Source organism: Brachyhypopomus gauderio, chromosome 4 (genome assembly GCF_052324685.1).
Source record: "Brachyhypopomus gauderio isolate BG-103 chromosome 4, BGAUD_0.2, whole genome shotgun sequence".
NCBI classification, from domain to species: Eukaryota; Metazoa; Chordata; class Actinopteri; order Gymnotiformes; family Hypopomidae; genus Brachyhypopomus; species Brachyhypopomus gauderio.
The window spans coordinates 2,161,710-2,188,399 of record NC_135214.1 but is presented as its reverse complement, the minus strand read 5'-3'; the positions used below and the strand labels follow the sequence as shown (position 1 = coordinate 2,188,399).

Here is a 26,690-nt window from a genome sequence, read left to right as displayed (position 1 = left end):
TGAATGGGTAGAGGTATATAAATGAGGGCCCTTGCGACGGAGATATTTTTGCTGCTTAAATTCCATATATGGACTGTATGGACTAGGGGAGAGATCAGTGTTTTGAAATTGTAACATTTACATTGTTGAAATGAATTTTTAAGTAAAAAGTGAAATAGTGAAATCTATAATGGGGGTACATTAAACTATTCTTTGCTTCCCCAGTCCTCTTCATCCCTCCATCCCATTCTACCCTCCACTCCTTGTCCATTTTCTCTGGTTCCTGCCCCTTTAACATTTGCTAACTAAGACACTGACAAGGTTTTATCATATTTAAAAATATAACATTAAAAGGAGAATGTTATTTCACAGAGTGAAGAATGTTCTAGTTAAATATTCATATTGAGTATTCTTTTTCTCATTAAAGTAACAATAACAAACTGCGGCATAACACATTTCATATTCACATACCTGACTATATATGGCAAAAATTAAAAACATTAACACGAAAATACTGGAGCATAGTTCCATTAGTGATGGACACTATGACAACTAACAGTCATAAAACACTGCAAAAGATAAAGGTTAGTAGATTACAAGTGGTCAAGAAACAAATTATAGGCTATACTTACTGATCTACACCAGATCAACAGTCTCACAGCAGAAGCTCTGATGGAGCAGGTGGACACCAACATGAATTGCTTGCATTTAGTGAACTAGATAAAAGCATGGAGGTGGCCATGCAAGGTATACACATCCATAAATATGTAGATAAAATCCACCCCTCTGTAAAAGATGGAGCACCCTGAGCTTGCCCCAATCATAGTGAACAACAACTATGGTGTAAGAACATGCGGTTGTTCTTGTATTAGGTAAGGGAGGGACAAGTAGCAACTTTCTTTATCATTTGATCCACCCCAGTTAACTACAGCACTGAAGTTGAGGAATGACAAAAACATCTGCTGTAAGAATAATCACACACTTCTCATGAAGCAAAAGAGATTATATATATATATATATATATATATATATATATATATATATATATATATGTGTGTATATATATGTATGTATATATATATATATATATATATGTATTATTACAGTACAATTACAGGACAGTTTTGTTAGTCTCCCCCAAAGTCATTAGAATGTCCTATATATCATAGGTGAAAACAACCAATACCCATGTGACATACAAAACCAATCCTGCTTTTTATACAGAAGAGTTCAGCAATTACGGGGAGCCGCCTTAAAGAGTTTCTGCTAGAATTAACGCTCAAACAAATTCCGCAACAGTAAAATGAAACGATTCTGTTGCATCTTCTTTGAAATGACTCTGCAAGGAAAATCTTGCAATGAATAAATGCTTGTATCACTTTCTGATACAAGTCAAAAGATATCTTTAAAGTGGCTCAAACATGAGAACACTGTAATCCTTCACAAACACATATACAAACCAATGAAAAATCTCCCCTAATATGCTTATATACACACACACACAAGAGTCTGTGGGACCCCCCCAAGCAATACTGTACATTCAAAACACAAAAATATATCACAGTCCCTAAACAAAATGAAAGTAAAAAGAAACAAAAAAGGAGAAAAATATAAATCAAAAGTCCCCAAAATAAGTTACTAATGTAAGGTGTGTAAGGAACCCTTATTGTCTTTCTCCTAAAAAGTGGCGTTTTAGGTATTCAGTCCTCTGGAAACAAAAATATACACAGCAGTTCTTCCACTCATTTAGTGGAACCTTTTCTAAAAAATTATTTTTGTTTTTAAATAGTGATTTCCTGATCTTATTGAACAGTCCACCATCCAGGATCCGTTTTGTTCTTCTATTGACAATATTTTATAGTTTTCTTTTCATAGATAAAACCCATTGTTATGACGCCTTCACCAAATAAAAAAATGCAATAATAATAATAATAATACAATAATAATTAGTAGTAAAAATATAAGTGCATTAACACACCCCAGAGTTCAATGCGGCAGGCATACAGTGCCTGATGGCCACAAGTTTAAAGACACCAAACACTTGTGTGAGTGTGCACAATCGTGTAAAAAAAAAAAAAAAGGAACCTCAGCGTGCGCTTCAAAAGGTGGACACCGAGCTGAAGCGGTGTGTTTGGTGGGTTGGTGCACCTGCACCCCCCTCAACTGTGTGCGTGGCCTAGAATTTGAATTCCTTGGTCTGCAGGTTGCTTGCAGGTTCAAAAGCAAAGGTCTCTCCTTGCGTCGTCTCAGGAATCAGGCTGGGATCCTCATCAATCTGGCGGAGGCGTAAAAGAAAGGCACAGTGTGAAAAACAGCTCAGCCAACAGTGGAGGCAAACGGGTGTTTCGGGTGACGGAAGCATCTGGTTGACTCACGTCGTCTCCTGAGAAGTACAGATCGATGAGCTCAAAGGCCAGTTTGTAGATGTCTTCATTCTCATGCTGCTGCAGGTTCTCAATCTTCTCCAGACCTGAACACACCACACACCTCACTTCATCAACTAATCACTACAGGTGTAACCACACACACCTCACTTCATCAACTAATCACTACAGGTGTAACCACACACACACATACACACCTCACTTCAACTACTCACTACAGGTGTAACTACACACACACCTCACTTCAACTACTCACTACAGGTGTAACCACACACACACACCTCACTTCATCAACTAATGACTATAGGTGTAACACCACCCACACACACACCTCACTTCAACTACTCACTACAGGTGTAACTACACACACCTCACTTCATCAACTACTCACTACAGGTGTAAACACACACACACACCTCACTTCATCAACTAATCACTATAGGTGTAACCACACATACATACACCTCACTTCATCAACTACTCACTACAGGTGTAACCACACATACACCTCACTTCATCAACTACTCACTACAGGTGTAACCACACATACACCTCACTTCATCAACTACTCACTACAGGTGTAACCACACATACACCTCACTTCATCAACTACTCACTATAGGTGTAACTACACACACCTCACTTCATCAACTTATCATTACAGGTGTAACCACACACACACAGTTTAAATTTAAATAAGATTTTTGATGGACAGAATTCAATAAAACTCAAAGTAAAAAATGCTCAAATATTTAAATTAACAAAATGTCTTATTACATAGCTGTAATCAAATGATACCAAGAGGAGTACAAAAAATATAGTTCTAACTAATACACACTTCATTTGAGGTTTGTATGGAACCACCCAACCAGAGATGCTCACAAGTCATTTTTTGCAAGTCCAAGTCAAGTCTCAAGTCTTTGACCTCAAGTCCAAGTCAAGTCTCAAGTCTTTGACCTCAAGTCCAAGTCAAGTCTCAAGTCTTTGACCTCAAGTCTTTGACCTCAAGTCCAAGTCAAGTCCCAAATATTTGAGTGACACTGTAGTCGCAAATCACTGTATAGTTGTAATGGTCTGTTATGACACTTCTGATGTATAATAGCTTAAACTGGTAAATAAAGAAATACAATTTTTAACAGTGCGCACGCACACACAAATGTTTTCCAGATAAATTTTGTATCCGTATTTTTCTCCAAAAAGTATTTTTCTGGATACAATATTCTCTTCTTTCAGTAGAACATCTGCTATATTTTGTTCTAAAAGATAAAGGAGGGCTGTGAAGAAAAAAAAAAAAAAATCACATTTTTAACTATATATATATATATATATATATATATATATATATATATATATATATATATATATATATATATATATATATATGAAAGGTCTGCATATAAGGAAAATAGCAACCAAATTAGTCATTATAAAATAAAAATTAAAAACAGAATTCAAATTTTACAATAATAATGATTCTGACATAAAAAGCCCTGCAGAAACAACTATTTGTCTCCTAATGAACGGGATCAAACTCAATCTATTTGAATTTCAAGATGTCTTTCAGTTTCCAATACAAGGAAAATGTTTATGCAACTAACGCATTACATTTTTAAAAGATCAGGATTGACAGGGTACTTGCACTTAGCCTGGCTTGGTGAGGGCGCATTATGAGGCCTCCATGACTGAACACCCTCTCTACTGGTGCACTGGTGGCAAGTCAATACCAATATTGCAATATTGCTAATAACCTTTCAGGCAGTGACTAACCTTTCCGGGTGGGTTTTCAGGTGGCGAATAAAATTAGATGTGGTGGAACCAGCGTCCTGTATTTTTATGCCACACACGCTGCAGTTTGCTGCTCTTCTATTCGCTACTTGTACTTGTTTTGTACCCAAAACTTATTATGAATGGTGGAACAGAAGCAAGCGTCCTCACCAGCGCCGCCATGATCGCGATGTTTTGCAGCGCGCGCAGCGCCAGGTTCGCGTGTGCGGAGTCGCGCGCAACGGTCGCTTGCGAAATACTTGACGCGTCGCGACCGGACGAGGGTCGGCGCGCCGAAAATGTTACATCAGCGGGAAGTAAAAAGCATACAGACAGGCGGAGAAAAAGTTGTCAAATGAAACACAAAAGAACATTACAAATAAAAGATTGTTCACGAGTCTCAAATCACGAGTCCAAGTCGAGTCGCAAGTCTTTTGAATGCAAGTCTAAGTCGAGTCTGAAGTCACTGTATATGCGACTTAAGTGCGACTCGAGTCTGATTCCCAAACTCGAGTCCCCATCTCTGCACCCAACAGTTCTCTACAAAAACATATAACGCTTTGCAGGTTACTACCTCATTTCTGCTTACTAGCTGTTTACCAAGTTAAATGAAGTTGCTGTCAAACTGCAAGTATATTAAAAAAACATGGCTATGATACAAAGTCCAGCATATATAGACACAAAGTTCCATAAAAGACATATTAGTGGCCTTATTAAGGAACCTCTTATAATAGGAGCTCCAGCATAGTGCAATTGAGGCAGATAACACCGTTTACTGCTATGGGCGTATCAGTGATGTCCAATGACTAGCAGACACCGGCGCCCCCTCCGCTCACCTCCACACTCCTCGATGGTGTCAGCCACGGTACTGGCCTGCTCCCCGGCCACCAGCAAGATGTTCTTCAGCCCATCCAGCACCACCTGCACCACCTGAGAGTCCCGCACCCCCAGCAAGCCACACAGAGGAGGTACTACGCCCTGCTGCACCAGGTACTCCACCTATACACACACACGTCATAAGAAAGAAATGCAAGCTCAAAACAGGTTGGCAAGGAGGCCATTTGGTACAAATGTCCCATTTCTATACAAATAAGAAGAGCCTTCTTCAAATTGCCCGTGTGTTACTGAAACTGGGGCAAGAGAGTCAAAGCTACAGCAGAACAGTCACCTGTTCCTTCTTGCCACTGATGGTGAGGTTGCTGATTGCCCATGCTGCCTCTTTCTGAGTCCCAAAGTCCCCCTGAAGAGAGAAGGAGAGACAGAGACCAAAAAAAAGAGAAAGAGAGAGTGAACAAAAGCAAGCAGCGCACAAAGTATTAGTGCCAAGATGATTGGGAACTAGAAGCAATTTGGTGTCTATTTGAGTGCATACGTGGTCAGAGCTACATTGTTTTGGGCAAAAGCATCCCGACTGCGGCCTGCCCGCCCCGACTGCGGCCTGCCCGCCCCGACTGCGCCCTGCCCGCCCCGACTGCGGCCTGCCCGCCCCGACTGCGGCCTGCCCGCCCCGACTGCGGCCTGCCCGCCCCGACTGCGGCCTGCCCGCCCCGACTGCGGCCTGCCCGTGTCACTGTGCATGTTCTTACCTTTGCTAGCTGGTGTATTATCATGGGAATGAGTCCAGCATCAATCACAGCCTGAACCTGCTGTTGATTTCCTGCAGTGATATTGGACAGGAACCAAACGGCCTCCTAGATAACCAACCAATTACAATGCAGCATGTTACAATCAACCAAAATAAATGTATTTATTAGACTGAATGCATGCACGTACACACACGTACACACACACACACCTTGTTAATCTTCTCCTTGGGGTGTGTGAGCAGTGTGGGGAAGTGTGAGAGAACATCACAGTTGAGCACGACCTGTGTCTGCTCATCCGTTCCCGTGACGATGTTGCCCACTGCCCTCAGAGCAGCTGTCTACAGGAGGAAACGCAGCGTTAGCTCACAGTCAGAGCAGCCACAAGCACAAACAATACGCCAACACACCAAATGCATCTTGTGAAACGAAATATCAGCGCTGCTGTGCTAAAGTGCACTCTGTGCAGTATGACAGTCCACCAGGGGGCAGCCTGAAACAAAGGTTTACTTTGTTGAATCGAAAATGAATAAGCATTACTTTGAAAAGAAGGCACCCACATTTCAATAATGCCACATAGCTAGGCTCAGGGTAGTCACCGAACGCCAGATATGTGGCTACTCCTAGATGTCTTTCAAAAACATGTAGGAAAAACATGTAAAGGATCAAATTGAATTATAATATGAAAAGTCTTTCAAGTGATCATGAAACTGGCTAATCAGACTATTTCTATAGTATGAATTAAGATCTGTGAGAAGGTTGCAGCATGTTAAGGATGCCTACTATTGAAATTTGAAAAACAGATCACAACAAAGGGAGAAAGAAAGATATAAAAAAACAGAACCCAATGAAGCACATACTTGAACTTTAACCTCCTGATGGCTAAGCAAGGGAACCAAGAAGGGCACGACCCCCGACTCGATGACCATCTGAATCTGCTCATTCCCTCCGTCAGTGAGATACGACACGGCCCACACGGTGTCCACCAGAATCTACACACACACACAGGAATGTAAATGTGCCATATTTTGTCAATTGTGATTTTTTAATCATCTTTGTCCTCCGCTTTTAACCCATCTGTGCAGTCAGAACACACACACACACACACACACACACGTGATTACTAGGGGGCTGTGGATCACACAGCCCAGAGCGGTGGGCAGCCCTAGCCCGGCGAGCAGTTGGGGTTAGGTGCCTTGCTCAAGGGCACCTCAGTCATGGCCTCAGATCTGGGAATTGAACCCACGACCCTCCGGTCACAAGACCAGTTCCCTACCACCAGGCCATGACTGCCCCATGTTTTATAGTACTTCCAATGCAGCCTTTTGGGTTTAACCCTATTACCGTCACCTCTTGTCATCTGAATGTCAATAAAGCTATGATGGTTTGACTCAAAGAGAGAGATAAAAGAAAAACCATAATATAGCATACAGAGTATAATATGGCTTGTGTAAACTAAAATCCACATAAAAGCACTTTCAGAATGATACTCACATTAATATCAGTGTGATATATGAGGACACATAATGCTGGAAGAATCTGAGGAGAGAGAGAGAAAAACAGGCATACATGACATTGCAAATCACATGTAAAACACAGACATGACTGTCTGGACTTCTGAGAACATGAACACACTTCAGGAGAAGATCTGCATACCCTCAGATCTCCTCTCCCACATACCTCTTGCACCGTCTCCATGGGTGGAGGAGGATCTTTGTTGCGACACAGGTTGACGATGACCCAGGTGACGTTTCGGAGGAAGGACAGAGGCACGGTAGGGCAGATGAAAGACAGCAGGGGCTTCACCACTCCCAGAGAGATGACATAATCCCTGCACTGTGGACCATCCCCTACACACACACACACACACACACACAATAGAAAGAGCACAATCTCAGTTATGCTAAACACAACACAACACAACACAACACAACACAACACACACACACAGAGCAGGGAGAAGGGTTGTTCCTCACCAATGATATTGCCCAGGGCCCAAACAGCTTGCTCACACACATTCTGGTGTGGGGAATGGAGCAGCCTCAGAAACAGCGGCACTGCATCTGGGAACGCAGCGACATTTAGAGGGCACGTCACAGCAGCACAAACATACATGCAGGTGCAAACGTAGCCAATCCCCCTCCACACACACACACGACCTACTGGACTGCACCACTGCCTGTGTCTGAGCTGATGTTCCAGAGGCTATGTTTGTAAGAGCCCAGGCCGCTTCAAACTGGAGAGACGGTCTGAGAGACAGAGGGAGAGAAGGAGGGAGGGAGGGAGAGAGCTCTCACATCTGTTCACTACTTTAGCGCTCATTACTTTTACTGTTTCATTCGTTTAACATCACAGATTCAGAATGCATATATATATACACACACACACACACACACACACACACACACACACACACACAAGGAAAAACTCACTGATCATCTCTGTCCAGGCATTTGACCAGAACAGGCAGAATTCCAGACCGAACCAAATCATCAATAGGAGGGTTTCTGTCACTGGAAAGCAACTTCCTGAGGCAGACAACACAAAATGTATATCACATGTGTGCCTTTTTAAGACCAAACCTACCTAAAAGACTGTTCTGACAACACAGACCACAACAATTGTAAGCAGTCAGGAAAACTGGAAACATACACAAGACCTCAGTGAACAAACAGGTTTAATTAATGCGGATGATCGTACCTGGCAGCCTGTACTGCACTGAGCTGTAACACACTGTTGTTACTGCAGGCATTCTGCAAGAAGCATGCAGGCTCAATGTGAATCCTTAACCAAAACACACGAGGGGATTATGGAATTCAACAGCACTCCTGCATGGTGCTCTGCCACAGTAAGAGCTGCCTCAAAGGCTAAAGGCTTACGTACCTGCAAGATGGTGTCCAGGGTTACATTTTGCTACAAATGAAAGAATCAATATGAGAATTAGGACAGGCAGGAGAGAAAAAAGGTGTTAAATTGAGTTGGTGAATAAAAAGGCTTAGATACTGAACGGTCCATCTTACCCCTTTAAGGTCGCTGTCCACATCAGAGTCATCCAGACTCTCCTCTTGAGGAACGTTTCGTTTCTTCAGCAGGTGCTCGTCTCTCTTATTCTAACAGACACACAAGCTTCTTACAGCTGGATGTAGTGACTTGTGCTACAAACAGATGCAGTCTAGATACAAACATTCCTTACATTCTCTGGCGAGCTGGGTGGTGTGTATACATGTTAGTGGGAGGGATGGAGAGAACCCCCCCTCCAGGGTGCACAAACAGAACATGAAACACTTCAAACATTAATCTTTTGCTATTAGAAAGCAAGGAAATGTCATACACACCTTTCTCAGCTCTACAGAAACCTCATTCCGATGTCTTCTCATTGCCTGTGATAGGAAGAGACGATTGCGCAAAATATTAAAACACCACGAGACAGGGGTAATACGGGCGGCGAATAACACTTTCTGTACATCTCCTGGTTGTCAGTGGTGACAGTGTTTGTATTTCAACACATCTGAACCTGTGGCTGAACAGTTGCGCATGGGGTTGGTCATACAAGATCATTGCACTCCATTCTGAATACATCTCACATGTTAAGCTTACACTAAGCGAGATATGCCACTGCCTAAGCTCTCTCAACTGCACCATCCCTGGCTGCGTGAAATGATGGAGAAATCAGCACTAACACGGACAGCACATGTCCAGAGTGGCGTGTATGAACAAGTAATAACCATTATTCACGCACACTATTAACGCAACAGGACATTAAACACGCTCCTCCACGCAGTTAGCTGGCTAGCATGTTTTCTGGTTATACAGGAAGGGCTGCAGGAATGATCCAATATAATACTGGCTAGTTAGTAGGAAAACAGGTTATCAATGCCAACGATGAGCACCATGCAGCATTAATATCACCCCGCTAACGCTGATCGTGTTAACCAGCCCGTTAACCGGATCACCCGACCACCGAGCACAGGCCAAACCAGCTAGCCGTGGTAGCTAACACTGGAACTAACATGGTTGGGATAGATGGCTGAACGCAGAAAACAAACGTTTTGTGCTGCATGTCACACAGAAGTTGCCAAACTTTGCCAATTAACCAGATTAGTTAATTAGCGAACCACGGGGCACGTGCCAAAGGATTAATAAACTGGCTAACGTCCTATAGCGTTGCTTAGCAACTCGGCTAAGTTAAGTTAGCTAGCGTTTGCTAACCTACGAGATACACGGGCAGACGGGAACGTCCTCAACAACGTAGATAGCGTATTAAAACATATATATATATATATATATATATATATATATATATATATATACATATATATATATATATATATATATATATATATACACATCTTTTTTTCTATCACTTTCTCACCTCGACATCGCGGCCTTTGTTTTTAAAGCTCTTAATGCGATAGTTTTCCAAGCCTCCGTTCTCGGCCATAGCTGAGTGCTGATGGTTGCGGTCCGTGGCGCGAGCAGCGGGCGGTTGGGAGGGTCGCGCGCAGCCCGCGTTCACTGCCGGCTGACGCTCGCGACACAGGCACGCTCGCGACGAAAAGGTCCATCTGACGACGACGCGCCGGATGCGCCACACTGCGATCTGATGTTACTGCGTGAAAAAACAAACGCTTGCTTTAAGATTTAATAAGCAGCTGATTATTGATTCGGCACGACTAGCCACATTAGAGAGTGAAATTATATATATACCTTTTAAATCCTGTAAAGCTGCTTTGTGACAACATGTGTTGTGAAAAGCGCTATGCAAATATTTTTTTTTATTTGATTTGCTTTGATTTGATTTGAGATATATATATTGATATATACACTGCTAATGTTCAAGACTCGTGGTTAGATCTTGTGGACTACTACCAGTTATTGCTTGAGTTTTATGTAATATTCCTACACAGTGGAATTTATGGAGTTCATTAGGGACCAACCGTGGCTTGCAAGCTTTTGTTGTTGTCGATGACCTCGAAATACCCGTTTTGGGGAAATGGGACAAGACCAGTGCTCAGGCACGCGATATCAGACATACATACACATTTAAAATTAATCAGCAGTCTTAAATTACTTCTAGACATTTGTCCGTTTTTCTTATATACATGCACCAGCTAATGAGACAGATGGGAAAATAAAATGCTGAAATAATTTGATTTAGAGGGCTAATTTATCAATGTTAATTTACCATCACAATTTACTGGTCGAAACTGCACATTAACTGACCTAGTTGAGTTTACCATAATATTACTAGACAAAATGCCAAAAAAAAAAATCGGTACCTAAGGTGCATGTGTGGTTACAGATTGCAGCCCTTTTGCTCAGCACAATGTCAGCTAACCCCCATTCATCACAGACCAGTTTCTGACCAATTCTGATCAATTACTGACTATATATTCGTTTTGCGGCAGACCATTCTCAAGACGTTATGCCACAGTAGAACCACAAGGGCCACAGAACGCATATACATTCTATATACCTAAAAGATGTTTCTAATGAAGTATCTGGTGAATGAACCTACAAAGGTAAAATACTAGGGGTGGGCATAGATTAATTTTTTAAATCTAGATTAATCTCACTGAAATCTTGAAATGAATCTAGATTAATCTAGATTAAAATGGCTCATATGCGTGCTACTCAAGTAATGACTAAAAGTCAGTCTTTGAGATAGGGTTTCTTAATTCAGAGGGTGCATTAGATAGCCTCATCTCCTGTTTCCAAAATGCATCAATGACTGCTTGAGGAAGCTGTTCTACTTTGATTCTTGAAGAAAAAAACATGCTCAATAAAATTGTACTCATGTTCAATGGTTTATTCAGTTAAACATGAAAATAGTACTGAATGCCTACATACTTTAAGAGGGCATATTCAGTCAAATATGAATTTGTAAGCCTACATACTGTATATTAAAAGGGGCTGATAACATGTTTATTCAACTAAACATGAGATTTGAAATGTAATCCAACATTTAGTACATTTAACCTGTTTTCGGCGGTGGCGACTCTTCCCCTGGGCTGCATCAGTGCTTGACCCAGCGTCAGCAGCATTAGCAAACAGGTGCTTTGCGTTTAAATGGTACTTCAGACTGGTAGAACTCCTACAATAAACTAATTCCGTGTTGCATAAAGTGCAAATAACTTTAGTCTTGTCAATGTCTCCATTAGGAAGCTTCTTAAAAATTAATTTTCCATGAAGCAAACCTGGCGACTTTGTGGCTGCATCCATGTAAGCACACGTGCGATTTTTGTGAGTGGTAATTCACAGGTTTGAAAACTCGTTCTCGCCCCTACTGTGCAATTTGGTTAGGAATACACCCGAGCTAAACTATCAAGGTGAAAGTCATCAGAGTTTGCTTACTTATTTTGACCCAGTTCCCAACCCAACTTTAATAGACGGCCCACCACTATAAAATACACAAAATTATTCCACACAGATCACTTTAATATAGATTTGTGACAACACACAAGTACATTTGGTTTACATTTTCACGATTACAGATAAATAGTGCAAAGAAAATAAACAGCTTTCAGAGCATATATGAGCTCTATTCTTTCTTTAGTGTTTAGAAAAGTAACAATTTATAGACAATCAAAAAAAGTAATATGCACACACAAACATCCTTAAATTAACGGGTCAACTCAACTAGAAATATAGAAAATGAAAACTATCAAATATTAACGATAAAAAGAAATGTGTTTGGCAAAAGTAAATGTGACAGTTTGCTCAGTTATGAAAATTTCTCTCACAGACACACACAAGCATGCACGCACACCTGGCTTGTCTCCTATAGGCTAAAGCAGCAGCAACAGTGAAGGCAGATACAAAATGGTGAAAAGACAAAACAGTGCAACATCCTTTCCACCATTAACACTGTCCTCACAGTTCTGAAGGACCACATTTGTACGAATGCGTATGGAACAGAAAATTCAAAAGATCTGCTGTTCAAATAAGATCTTTTCAAAGCCTTGTGGAGGTGTGTGGTAGAACTCACTGAACTGGCAGTCTAAGATGGCACTGTCATCCACTGTAACACAGAAAAATCACATTTCAAAAACATACACACGAACATATGTTTGGATAATATAACTGACATCTTTATTCACATAAAATATCTCTAGTAACTAAACAAAACGGGACAAAATGGGAACTAAATCTGTCATTTCAATAACCAGAAATGTTACTGACGCTACAATATACCTGCTTCTGCTTCTTGCTGGGGCATCACTGAACACACAAGTATGTTCTAGACTAGTAAAGTGAATGGCAAACACAAATAAAACAGACCGTAAACTACAGGGAACACGGTTCCTCGAATGCCAGAGGCAGGACACTGCATGTCTTTCCCATTCAGATAGAGGTTCAGCTCCACGTGGTCATAGGTTAAACCCTGAAAAACACATGTGCCAAACAAAAAATAAAGATCTGTGCCACATGTGGAAGAACGGCTTACTTACACACAAGTAAACAGAGCACAATATGCCAACACCAACAGACAAATAACAACAAAATCATAAATAATATTTAGACAGGCCAAAACTATCCAAAATTCACAACACCAAAACTATGCAGCATGAGTTTCTTCTTTGTTGGGTTAGAAACCCGCCACTTACCACAACATCTCCCTCTTGAGGCAAACTGTTCGCTGGGAGGCAGTTCTTCTCTTCGTTATTGTGGTAGACAGAACCATCCTGCCTGAGCACCAAACTGTGAATGTCTCGACCCAAAGGGACTTGGTTCAGATTTGCCTTTTGAGTGGCTACCCCTACTCCCCACACACCTAAACAAGCACACACAAATACTGCAGAGGGGAACCTGGGCACTGACAACATACACACATTCATGAATTTGGCATAGCTTTGCTAAACTCCAAATATGATGGCTGTGTGCCAAACACATCAAAACTAAAACTTCGCACCACATCTTTTCAAGCTGTTGTTATTATGAATAACGGTCCACGGCACACACACACTTTTGCTTTTACACACCACCATTCCACATTTACTTGAACATCTGCCATGCAGCACAAGACCCACTTCAACAGTCACATTAGGAAACTTTTTATTTGCTGGTTGTAAAGGTGCTGCTTACCAGTTGACTGGACCTTGAATTCAAAGTAGCTCTTGTTTTGGTGCAGAGGGGCGTTGCCAAGGCAACCTCCAGTCCCACATATCCGCCTCCCACTTTTCACGATGACAACATCCGTCCCTGGAAGAGCACAGCCCACTTCCACTACAGCAATAACTCACTGACTGGGTACGTATTACGTTAGAACTGTGATAGCGGGACGTTTTACACGTATAGCAGTACAATACCACACGATGAAATCTTGTTTATGACTAATATAATGATGTATAACGCAAAAATTGACTTAGAAGGGAACCTATAGCTGAATGATGTAGCTAGCAGGGCTAGCTAGGCTAGCTAGCGAGGACTGAGACGTTAGCTAACCGGCTAGCCGTCTTAGCTAGCTCGCGGAGGCGTCACGGCATTTAAACCGGACTGCCTTTCTTTCAAAACGGGCTGTAGCAATATTCGTTAACGGTTTTCACCGTCCTTACCCATGTGGTGCGTGTCGAGTTGAACCGTGGGCATCTCTTTGAGAGGTACGTGCCCCGAACCCCCGTCGCCGCAGCAGTCCAGGCAACACGTAAACACCGCCGCCATTGTGGATCCGAGCGGAAGTTTAAACGCGTCACCAGCGCGTCGCGAGCGCTTTCAAGAGGCGCGGCGCGCGCGCGCGCGCCCCCTCTGGCGGCCAACGGGCGGCGCCCCGCGCGCGTCCCTTTCATCCCCGCGATTCGGGCCAATCGGCGAAGCGCTCCGGAGTTCCCCGCGCGCGCTTACTGATGGCATGGAAACAGGGGGAAGAAAAATCGAGGTCAACATATTTTCACACGTGACACGGTAGCTATTGGTTATCGATGCGTTGGGTCGCGGCACGTGGCGGGGCGGCGTGACACGGGGTCATCTGTTGTAGGGAGAACTCGCAGAAAACAATACAGATTACTCTGTGGAAGTGTAATACTCCCATTCAGAGAAATTACTACTACTACTATTACTACTAATAGCCTACTGTCTTGAGATTATTTTAGACCCTGCTACATTTGTAACAAGCAGATATACCGTCTATATGTGCTTAGATCGAGTTTTTTGAGAAAATGCTGATTAGTGAGTAAGTAGGAGACGCTCTCTCACATTTTGATGTTTTGCATAGCAACAGCCCCCCCCCCCCCTCAGCAAAAAGGGATCCTCTGCATTTATGTTGTGTCACAGAAATAAAATGCCTTTCCAAGTTGCTACTGTAGACTGTCATATACCAACCACTTCTGTTCTGTGGTTTGAAATAAAACATACCTGTGCTGTTAACGCAAACCATTGCCCAATGCACGCGTATTAAATACTCCAGATATTTAGTACCTAGGCCCTGAAACAGTTAAAGTTTCCCAAATGGAAAAAGCGAAGTCTGCACAGCAACAAGCGCCACGATTGCGTGGCACGGTGCGCTTCACCAGCTGGTGAGTGTGTTTTTGCTCCAATTGCTGATGTTTTCTGACTGCGGAATCCGCCACAGCCGCCCGTCACCAATGTCCTGCCGGTCGGAGCCTCGCGCCTTCAGACAAATTAGAAACTAAATCGCGTAAAACCTACGACCTACCTTGTTTCTATTTCTACAGTGTCGGGCGGTCCTCGGATATTCCCACATTTCAGATCTTTCGCGCGCAATTAAAAAGGAAGCGAGTGGACACAGAAATAAACGCGATGGACGTTATTATGTGCTATATATAGTTTGAGAAGAGGGTCATGTCCTGTTCTCATGCAGGACTGCGTGACATGTCATGTCACATCATCTCGTGCGGATACGTTCCTGTATGCCGTGTGTCGTTCGACATTATAGCAATATTTAGCCGCGATGCATCCTAGATGTATGATTTTCTCTCCATTAAGTTAAAATTTCCACAGATTATTTGCAGTACGATATTCTAAATAGGTCAATCTTCTCAAAATGTATCTCCTAATATATCTTCCAACTATATACGGGATTTGCGCATAAATTAGAGGATGCTCAACGTGCTGTTGGTCAACTTTGAAACATCCAGACTTCACTATCAGAGTGCGATGCCAGAGTACGGTGTATATATTTGATACCGAGTAGTATTGATTTGATCTATAATCCCTCTCGTGCTCGTTGACGTGTTTTCATGTCGATTTTATGTTTTTTTTTCGCCTTCAGTTCACGATGGAGCTCCTGGAGGAGGACCTCACGTGCCCGATATGCTGCTGTCTTTTCGAAGACCCGCGCGTGCTGCCGTGCTCGCACAGCTTCTGCAGGAAGTGTCTGGAGGGCATCCTGGACGGTAGTCGCAGCCCAGCCTGGAGACCTCCGTTCAAATGTCCCACCTGTCGAAAGGAGACCGTCCACAACGGCATCGCCAGTCTGCAAGTCAATTACTCTCTGCGTGGCATCGTGGAGAAGTACAACAGGATCCGGGTACTGCCCAGAATGTCCCTGTGTCGAGATCACAGTGGACAGCCGCTCAACATCTTTTGTGCCACAGACCTGAAATTAATCTGTGGCTTTTGCGCCACGACAGGTGACCATAAGGGACACAAGTTCTGTGCACTGGAGGAGGCGTACGAGCGTGAGAAGGCAGCCTTCGAGGAGCTGTTTCGGGGTCTGGAAAGTTGGAGGGGTGCGGAGGTTGTTTCGTGCCTGGAGGAACTAGAGGCAGCAAAGAAGAAAGCGCTTCAAACGGTCTCACGAGACATCGACCGGGTCACCGATTATTTCGACAGGCTGCTCCGCACGCTCGAGCACAAGCGCAGCGAGATCCTGTCGGACTTCGAAACTCTGAAGCTCGCGGTGCTGCAGACGTTCGACCCGGAGATTAACCATCTCCGCTCCGCGCTCGAGGAGCAGCGGCGCGCGCTCAGCCTCGCGGAGTCCTTCCGCTCGCTGTGCGAGCCGCTCGCGTTCCTGCAGAGCATGCAGGACTTCCGAGAGAGAGTGCGCGCGATTCGGGAGACGTCGCCGCCCTCGCGGACGGACTTGGACGTCGGTCCGGTCGTGCCGAACTTCGACGTGAAGGAGTGGGATCGCGTGCGTCTCGGAGACGTGGACACGCTGTGCGCCCCGCACGAGCGCGGCGCATTCCCGTCCCCGGCGGCTCCTGCTACCAAGAGTTTCTCCGTAATACTGCTGAGTTTTGCACTTGTGGTGTGTGTGTGCTTGCTCGCGCTGCATCTGCCGCCGGACTGTTTGTCCGCGAGCCTCTCTGACAAGGTGGCGCTCGGTGGCGCGTCTCTGCCCGCTCCCAGGGAGATGCTCCACTGGCTCGGTCAGTGGTGGAAGGAGGCGGAAGGAGTTTGCGCGCTATTAACGGAGCTTTGCAGAAACTGTATTACGGAGCTGGTGGCCACCACGTCAGATTTTATCAGCTGATTTTAACGGTGGACTTTTAACCTTTACCGTCATAGGCTGAGGTGCACAGATCCATTTAAACAGTTTTTTATGAGTATTGCAATACAGTAGCCTAGAATGTCAATGAGTTATTTCAACTTGATTATTTCAGCAGCTTTTTCTTGTGCATTACTTAAGTTGTAACGGGATTGCCCCATTTTTCAAATGCACAGTCAGCTTGTGTGCCGATTAAAGTATCCTGATTTTGCCACAGATGACTGAGAAATAATTATGGATGGGGAGTTTAAAGCTGATTAACCGTCACGCGAAACTATTGATCAAATTGTCTAATTAGAATTTAAGAATCCTGTTATAATGACGATTGGTGAACTTATTTTTCATGCACTTAAAAAAAAAAATAATATTTACTCCAGTCGTGTCCACCTCACTGACGTGTAATCTCATGTAGGGATTCCCCACCCCACCCCACCCCGCGCTCTCGCCCCCCTCTATTCTGATCTTATATCCCTTATTACTACCGTAGTTTCTTTTTCATACATTTCCGACTTAGTCATGCGGGTCGCACTCATATGTTAGGCTATTATTAGAATAAGTACTAATTTGTGAACGGTTACACTGTAGTCTCAGGAGATTTGAGGTTTAAAGATCCTGTAATGCCTCAGTATGTTTCTCCCCACACGGTGCGCTCATCACACTGATTCAAGGTTAAATGTTACATAACCGAATATCGAAGCTATTACAGGCCACATTTAACGTGGGAATACAGCTGAAGTGCCCGACCTGTCCTGTGCTAGTTCAAGAACCCATTCTACTTAAAATATTTTAAACACTGCAGCTGCAATTCTGTAGGCTAGTAGACGTAGACCTGACAGAGACTCGTGTTGTTACGTCGTTATTAATATTCCTGCCAGTTTGGCTATAAAAACTTTGTTTTAAGGTACTGAAGTTCACATAGACTATACCATTTTCTCAATTACTTCTGAAGCATAACAATCGTTATCACTTTGAAATTCTGCTGGAAAACACTCAATATTTAGGCTTGTGATTGCATCAGTTTTTATAGCTATATTGTGAAATTATATTTACAACCGTTACTTTTCAACCATCAACGAAACATTGGTAAGGATTTATTTCATCTGTGTACATGTACGACACTAAGATGTGCTCGTCAGTATGAAGAGTGTAGCTGAAAATGAGACAACTGGAAAAGTACAAAATATTATTCAACCTTTCACTTAAACAACTTCTCCTTCGTTGCTCGCCTTTATTGTTTATCCAAAAACATGAATCCAAAGAGAAACCCTCAGATCCCTCTAATAACTCAAGTCATGATGTCACCGCTGACCACGGATCAGTGCTCACGTCACACACGTATATATTTAGCCCACTGTTGCCAGGCAAATTCCGGGTGAAAAGTGAAATTAGTTGTCCGCCCCTCACCCCCACAACCTAGTTTATAAAAATAAATATTACGCAACGTCAAGATAAATTCAACACTGAAATATAATTAATAATTAGGCGTCATTCACGTGTGAACAGGACGCAATAGGACACGATGAACGTGGAGGATGAGAAGTAGTGCCTCGATAAGGTTTATTTACTGATGTTTATAGTGATGACAGCATTTTCAAAATTGTGGGTACTGCAGATATAAGATGGACTTCTCTAGTTATAGATATTTTTTTCTAAATGTTTAATCATTTAACCACATTTGTCTAAGATCAGTAATAACATAGGCTATAGCAAATTGTGTTGAACCTGCACTTAAAGCTGACTGTGCATTCTAATGTTTGTTAATTCTGTTTTCCTATCATAATCAAAGTGTCCATTTAAAATTCTGAATAATTTTCATCACATATTACAGTAAAATATGCCAATAAGTTATGAACTATTGAACTATGCAAACGATTTGTTCCGAATTACATTTTTAAGCTCAGAAACGGAACTTTAATTACCTGGCGAATGAAGTGTAATATAAAGACAGAAATCATGTCCGGAGTTTTCAAGGGTGCGAGTGTGGTGGGTTGAACGACGAACACGCTGAACCGCACCAGAACCCTAGCGGAGCCGGTACAGGACAGTGGGATTATTCTATCATGCAGACTGCACATCCCGTCAGGCTAAAATTGGTCATATTTGATCTACATCATGTCTGAGCCAAAACCCAAGAGGATGCATCTGGTACAACACAAGATGAGCTAAACTATAGCTACAAAGTAGACTATTGAATAATCAAAGATTTTAAGACAACAAAAACATCTACACTGGCCTGTTAATTTATTAAGTATGTACATGGCCCTGGCCATTTAAAAAAATATACGTTTAGTTGAATTTAAACAAATGTCTTCATGAAAAGCGTTCTGTATTACGCATTAAAATAAGCAACAAACGTCTGTCCAACTGAGGCCAAGTCTCATATACGGCCGTAGTCCACTCCAGTGATGATATTTTTTCACAGATTGAAACACATTTTACATGGTTTTAAAGTCCCTATTCAGTCAGGAAAAAAAGATTTTATCCAAGCACACGAGACATCTTAAAACTTTTCGTTATATAATATCCGCTTAAACTTTGTCCAAACAAAGCCAGAGTGCACCAATTAAAACCATAATTACTTTGCAAAAGAAATACGGTGGTTATTTAATACTAGACATATGCGGCCATTTTAAATATAGCCACAGCATCCAGGTTAGTTCAAATGATGTATTTAGGCCTACACCGTAAATAGTTTCCCTCCTAGATTTATGATTTCTTTCGCAGTATTCTTTAGTGGAGAATGGGTGGAAATAAAAAAATGTATACACACACACTATATATATATATATATATAAAACAGTGTGAACCCGTTTTAATGTGGGTAAATTCGAAACGAGACGCGAGTGTTTACATGTATAAGAACTAAGGCTTTTAAAGGACGTAATTTCCGAGAACCCACAAACGGAGGATCTCTTGCCATAAAACAGGACATTCAATTTTACGAACCTGACTTTGAAAACCTGGCCGCATGTGTAATTCATTAAAAACTATTCTAAAACGTATAAGAGATGAACACAATACAGTGGCCCCGTAATGCACGTCTCTAAAATATTCAGAATAGGGGGAAAAGGTAAGCACACTCGAATATAAAGCACAATTTATTTATATACATGACAGACTAATAATTGAAATTACCGATTAAAAATATAAAGCTGCATTTAAAATATTTTAAAATATATTATTTAAAATAATTAAAACGCATTCACATGACGCATCAGTCTCCATGAATTAATATCGACTTCAGATTATCCAAAACCGTAACACCTCACCGTAAGAACCTGGTCTGTGAAGGTTGCTATACTGCATACAGGCGCCTTGTGAGATTGTGATTTGAACATGAAGTTGTCTTGACGAGTCATTCGACCTTTTAAACTACTGATGCTCTTAATACGGGACTACTGGAAAATACTTATTTTAACCCGTAATCTGGATTAGAAACTTTCGAAAAATAGCTGCCGAGCGCAGAGTTTACCACTTAACATCTGCTTGAGATTTGTAGGAAAGGTGCAACAATCTGTTCTGGGATCAGCATGACCGCGGACGCGTCCCCGAGTGTGTGTGTGTGTGTAGTCCTGAGATTATTGTGGACACTTGGTCTCTCTTGACCAACAAATAACTCCGAGCTGCAGTCCGTGTGTAATCCGCACTGTTCGCGGCCACTAGAAAGATTTAGACCAAACGGGGCTTCCAGTATTGGACAAATGATTGAGTTTGATATAGACGTATACTCACGGAAAACCACCCCGTACTTTAATCTGCCAGCTAACTCTTATATTTGAGTACGGTCATTTAAAACTTTGGTCTATATTGTCCATCTTTTTTGCTCTTAAGATGATATGGCTTACAGTACACAGCATTTTTAAGTCAATGCAATCAAAACCACTTATTGAAAAACTATTTATTACCTAGGTGTGAACTCCAGTTAGTCAACTATAAATTGTGTAATTTCTAGATGATTTACTTGGATATCCTAATGTGATTATAAAAGGGAGAGGGGTGAACGTGCAGTAGAAGATATTGGCATTATGCGTTCATGAAACACTTAAAAAATAAAATAAAATAAAAATAATAAATATATGCCCACATAGGGTCTATTGTCAGCTCCGTACCATTACTAATTCGTTTATTTCATGTTTATGAAACTAATATCAATAGACAAAACAATGACAATGATTTTGGTAGAAAAACAAAAGATGTTTTCTGGATGGTGAACTTTTAATGAGAAGACAGATTTAATACAAAAGGCACTATAAAAAAAAAAGCACCACCCACACCCACACCCACACCCACACACACCCACCTACAACGTGAACTTCTAATGCCACCGTCTCCTTCTCTCCACCTTTTACCTTCGATCAGAGGGCTCGTTGAGCTGTAGAGGCCGGATGCTGTCCGTGCGGACCTGGACGGGTCAGTCTCTACGCCAGTGACTGGGGTGTTTCAGTGTGGGTGAGTCAGCCACAGCCCACACCAGCCGGGGCAGCAGAGATCCAGACGCTTGTGCTGCTTGGTGACGTCTTACTTCAGCAGCACGAGGATACTGGAGAAGTCTGGAATGGTGTAACTCCAATATTTACATGCTGCTAAAGTAAGACGACACACCCACACCCACTCCCACCCCCACACCCACACCACACCCACCCCCAGCCCCACAACGTAGGTCCAAAGCATTGATGCTGCAGCACAGCACGGCCTGCATCTCTGTATCACCACAAACCATTCTGTGCTGCTACATCACCACCCAGAGAGTCACACACACACACACACACACACACACACACACACACACACACACACGGAGCCTGAAACAGAGACTGTTCTGGTCCTGCTTGCTGTCCTGTCTGCAGGGGTGAGGGCAATCCAGCACTTCCTCTGAAATACAGGAGATAATGACACTGTAAGTCTGTCTTCACACACACACACACACACACACACACACACACACACACACACACACACACACACACACACACACACACACACACACACACACACACACACACACACACACACACACACACACACACACACACACACACACACACACACGGAATCACATACTACTAGTTATAAGATTACTGAAAATTACATATTGATATTAGGATTGTACTGCATTTCAGGCCTATCTCAATTTGGAATATGGCTCAGCATATTGACAGCATGCAGTGTACAGTTTAATTCTGTGAATCACAGAAAAACAACCAAGTGCAAATCTTTCCCTTCGACAGTTTGTTGAACAGAAGTCAACCAGTGGCGGATCTGTGCAGCTCTGCAGTGTCCACGCAGTCTCTGTCACCATATGGAGCACGGCCAAACTCCGCCAAGGGCCAACGGGCATGAACACCAGGCCATCCACATGACCTCCAGTGGAGATCCTTTACTGTTCCTATAGACTTATTACAACTTAGACTGCTCCTTGTGCTCAACTAGAAACGTTACTGATGGCGCGTCACTTTAACAAGACTCAAAAGGGTTGTGGTGCGCCAGCTGTGTGTCAATCCTGATAAAGTCCCCCATCAACTTGGAGGCATCTTTTAACAAAACAGTCTACCACCTTAAATGCTTCCATTCAAAATGCAATGGAAGAATTTTTTTCTTTCAAACTCAATGCATTGTTTAAAACAAAATATCCTTTTTCTTTTGCACAAATGCATTAGGACCCTTTTTGTACATGTTCTAAATAAGCTCAGCCAACAATTCAGTGGTCTGTCATGTCTTTAATTTGCTTAATATTTTAAGGAAAAAAAAGGTCATCATAATAATGCTCCAAGCATTTCACAGTCAAACTGCATGAGCGGCTTTAGGAAATTGTGTAGAGTATGTTTGTACTGGTGGCACTACCTAATGGGCTTATGATTTAAACAGTTAATATTGACCACAGGCCCACCCACCCACACCCACACTGTAGTTTGCAATTCGGGGCATTATGTGGAGAACACTATGGACCTACTGTCCTCACTGTAGCGCTATAATTAATTATTATTTAATGCATTTTTGATTGCTAAATTGAGCTGGGTACTTCTTCCTAATCTGTGTTTACCTAAGCACTTAAGATTACTTTCATACATGAAACACTGGCTAAGCTTTACGCTCCGTTTTTATTTGTGGACATTCATTTATTTTTGCAAGATGTCATGAGCTTCAGCTCTATTCCATTTAGTGATCAATTTTGTCACACACACACACACACACACACACACACACACACACACACACACACACACACTAAGACAGGCTTTATTACTGGCTGTTGGCTTGCTGTGCTATTTATTGCTAAAACACATCCAAAGTACTCCTCACTAATTTCCAAATACCCACACTGCATAGCTGGTGCAACCACTGTCTTTCTGTGATTATACTTCAAAATAGCTTTGGCAGGAGGCTTGAAACTCTTTCAAGTATTCTGTGTTTGTTTTGATGTTTTGATGACATGTCTCCGTCCTTATGAAATGCTAGCATTAACCCTGCTCAGGATTCTCACCCTCACAGTCTCACTCACACACTCACACACACCAACTGAATCCCCACAGCTACACCAGAACCAAAGGACCAGTACACTTGTTAAATGCAGTTTGTATAATACAGGGTAGATAATGAAAGCCAGGACAGCATTACTGCAAAAGAAGGTTTGTGTCTATGCTTCTATTTTTGTGAACTTTAGGTGAATACAGGTAAGTGTGGGAGTGGACACCAAACAGGTTTACAGGGAGTGTGTGTCATCATTTAGTTAACTGTACTAGATAATATCACACCAGCAAGATAAGTGCTCACTCATGTGCCACGTCATTTTGCTGTACGAGTTTCTATCACACCAAACTCAAAACTTAGCATTAGCATATTCGAGCACTTGATTTGAATGGCATCAAAAATGTCAAAACATCGGCACAGTGAAAAAGTACAGTAAAAGGTTCGACCCTAGTTATAGCTTTAGAAAGAACCCACTTCAATAGTTCAATTAAATAAAAAAAAGTTAAACAAAACTACAGCACCTAACCCCTGCATGTTTAGCTTTATCTTAAATCTTTTATGTACACAACATATAGCCGAGAATGTATTTAGCCATGAATGTGCCTTAGGGGTTAGGGGTATACTCCCCCAGCTCTGTGTGCATAGCCTCCAGACATAGCAGAGAGGAGTAAGGGACATATAATTAAAACCAAAATAAAATCAATCCTGCAATGCCTTAAAATTATACACCGAAACATCTGAAAGGTCTTTGGAGATATACTCCATTATTCTCAAACGGTCCCTAAAAGTGGATTTATTTGTTTAAAATTATTAGTTCAAAAAGTATTACAAAATTGAGAGAATGACAAAAGAGAACAAAATTTGCTTAATTTGATGCAAATACTAGACACTGGAAAAAATTGTGAAAATTACTGCTGTCTAACCAGGATTTACAAGTTTCATAGTTCTACAATGTAGTATCACTGACATGGGACTTTTTACATTTTGCCACTTTATAATAAGAGCATCTGTTATAAATGTAAGAAAATAAATAAGCATAAGTAAAGACCCAAATCTTTGGCAGATAAAAATCCTCCTTATAATGCTAGGTCCACTTTTTGGAAAGAGCATCAACTCAACGAAGCCAACAAAAACATTTTGACCTTAACTGAAAAGGAGACAGTATATGTGAAGTAATTAAGGAAACGACAGGAATGCTGCCGTCTCGTATCTCTGCGATGGAACATGACATGTCCCACGTACAAATATAGGGTGGTATCTGGTTCTTGGTTAAACACCTCTTAAACATTCCTCTGTAGCACCGAAAGTTGGATCAGAACCAGTGCAGTGGAATTTTCAGCTAATAAAACAAACTGACCACATTTTACTATGTTTTAAATCCTACACTTACAAGTTATTTGTGGGGCCATTAAATGAAATAAATGATTTCAAAGATAACCAATTCAAAATGCACCTTTATGTTCCGTTAGGTACATGACTCTTTCCCACATTAACACTACAACATAAACTACCTGTTAGGAGAATAATCATCATTCCTATAAGGATGTGTATTATGTATCACCTTGATCATTAAAATACATTTAAGAAAGTGTAACTGAAAATTATAAAATATTTCCTGGCAACTCTATACGAGTGTGCAGGAGCTAAAATATATTTTAGCAAGTAAAATAAAGTACATAAAAATGTACTTTATGTGAAAAGTGTAAAAGACTAGTGAGCGTGTGTGCAAACCAGCGTGAGTGAGTCTGGATGTGTCACCCTAAACATTTAACCTTCCTCCACTTGTGTGTTCAATTAAGAGTCACATGACCTCTAGTTCAAAGGGCACCACCCGACACTCCCCCTGTCAAAATCCCTCTGACAGACACACACACACACACACACACACACACACACACACACACACACACACACACACACACTAAATCTGCCCTGATGACGGCATCTTCCACCTCACCAAATATTAACAGATTTTTTAGATCTAAATAATTCTGAGCAATTGAAAAATAAACTACATTATCTGTTCTAGGTGCATTATTTACATAAACAGTGAAACACAAAATAACCTACTGCAAACTAAATGCTATCCATGTTTGCAATAAGACAGCACATTTAATTTAAAATACTTACACCTAATAAAGTCAGGGGAAACGTGAGACTACCGAGGGCAGCACCCCCAGACAGCACCTGCACACAGACACCTGTGCCCTCACCCCCACCTGGTTCAGAGTGACTCCTAAACCCAGCAGCACCTCTGGTAAATACCGCAGTGCATTGCCATATCATTTGGCTTGGTACACATAAATACACTCTCGCCAAAATCACTAACCGTTTAAGATGCAGAAACAATGTGAGACAGCAAACAAGAGACTTAGTGATCTACGAAACAATATGTGAGTGGGTATTACATAATCACTATCCAACCATCGTTACTCAGAGTATTAGCAAATTATTGATCTCTAAAAGTAATGATTTGCACAACAGCTAAAATTTAATAAAGAATATATTAGATGCATATATTAATAAATGTTATGCATCATTTTAGAAAACATGAATAAGTGAGTTGTTGCACAATAAGTGTCTGATCCAGACCCCAACTGATCAAATGATTGAGTGGGACCCAAAGTTACTGACGTGTTCACACTTACAAAATTTACCACTAGCTGCACTCACAAAATTTCTAATAAAATGCCATATAAAATTGTGTTTGTTTTTTACTTGCTGCTCAACAGGACATCCAGCTCACAGGGGACTAAATTTCCTGTGTGCATGTGCGCACCCATGCACGCACACACTTTCTGAGAGAGAGAGAGAGAGAGAGAGAGAGAGAGAGAGAGAGAAAAACTAAGATTTTTAAAAATCCTATGTACACAATTGACCTCTTCATTTGCACGCTACCTTTCATCGTTGACTACATTAAAACACACTTCTGCTTTATGCTGTAGTGAAATCAGTGTAATATTAACACACTATTCCCAAAACTCCATTAACTTGAATTTACACTCCTCCTTTCAAACTTACTAATTCTAATCCCATTTCATTTTCTATACCAAATAATAT

At 41.8% G+C, this 26,690-nt stretch overlaps 3 protein-coding genes across 11 annotated transcripts; 1 reads left to right on the top strand and 2 right to left on the bottom strand.

Moving 5' to 3' along the window:
* Positions 1-423: 423 nt before the first annotated feature.
* On the bottom strand, positions 424-10,281 carry LOC143511809 (importin subunit alpha-4-like). The gene is made up of 17 exons (XM_077001447.1): positions 10,083-10,281; positions 9,046-9,090; positions 8,731-8,820; positions 8,594-8,623; positions 8,411-8,463; positions 8,143-8,238; positions 7,874-7,959; positions 7,687-7,773; positions 7,391-7,560; positions 7,205-7,249; positions 6,571-6,702; positions 5,923-6,051; positions 5,714-5,818; positions 5,296-5,367; positions 4,964-5,126; positions 2,355-2,449; positions 424-2,254 (listed from the first exon to the last, which is right to left on the bottom strand). The coding sequence occupies exons 1-17, from the start codon at positions 10,149-10,151 to the stop codon at positions 2,156-2,158; spliced, it is 1,566 nt and encodes a 521-aa protein (XP_076857562.1). The 5' UTR covers positions 10,152-10,281; the 3' UTR covers positions 424-2,155.
* Positions 10,282-12,127: 1,846 nt separating this feature from the next.
* On the bottom strand, positions 12,128-14,419 carry spryd7b (SPRY domain containing 7b). The gene is made up of 5 exons (XM_077001446.1): positions 14,266-14,419; positions 13,796-13,912; positions 13,318-13,484; positions 12,992-13,094; positions 12,128-12,731 (listed from the first exon to the last, which is right to left on the bottom strand). Exons 1-5 carry the CDS (start codon positions 14,369-14,371, stop codon positions 12,634-12,636), a joined length of 591 nt encoding a protein of 196 aa, XP_076857561.1. The 5' UTR covers positions 14,372-14,419; the 3' UTR covers positions 12,128-12,633.
* On the top strand, positions 13,848-26,481 carry trim13 (tripartite motif containing 13). Of its 9 annotated transcripts, none has more exons than XR_013130281.1 (5): positions 14,477-14,585; positions 15,939-16,895; positions 21,522-21,611; positions 22,010-22,059; positions 22,391-26,481. XR_013130281.1 is itself a non-coding variant. In XM_077001445.1 (2 exons), the coding sequence occupies exons 1-2, from the start codon at positions 14,559-14,561 to the stop codon at positions 17,145-17,147; spliced, it is 1,236 nt and encodes a 411-aa protein (XP_076857560.1). In that variant the 5' UTR covers positions 14,477-14,558; the 3' UTR covers positions 17,148-21,820. The 9 variants fall into 9 exon arrangements, 1 of the variants encoding a protein (XP_076857560.1); XR_013130277.1 differs by having other exon boundaries at positions 15,939-17,188; positions 22,391-26,477; XR_013130278.1 differs by lacking the exon at positions 14,477-14,585 and adding an exon at positions 13,848-13,960 and having other exon boundaries at positions 15,939-21,750; positions 22,391-26,479.
* Positions 26,482-26,690: the final 209 nt, after the last annotated feature.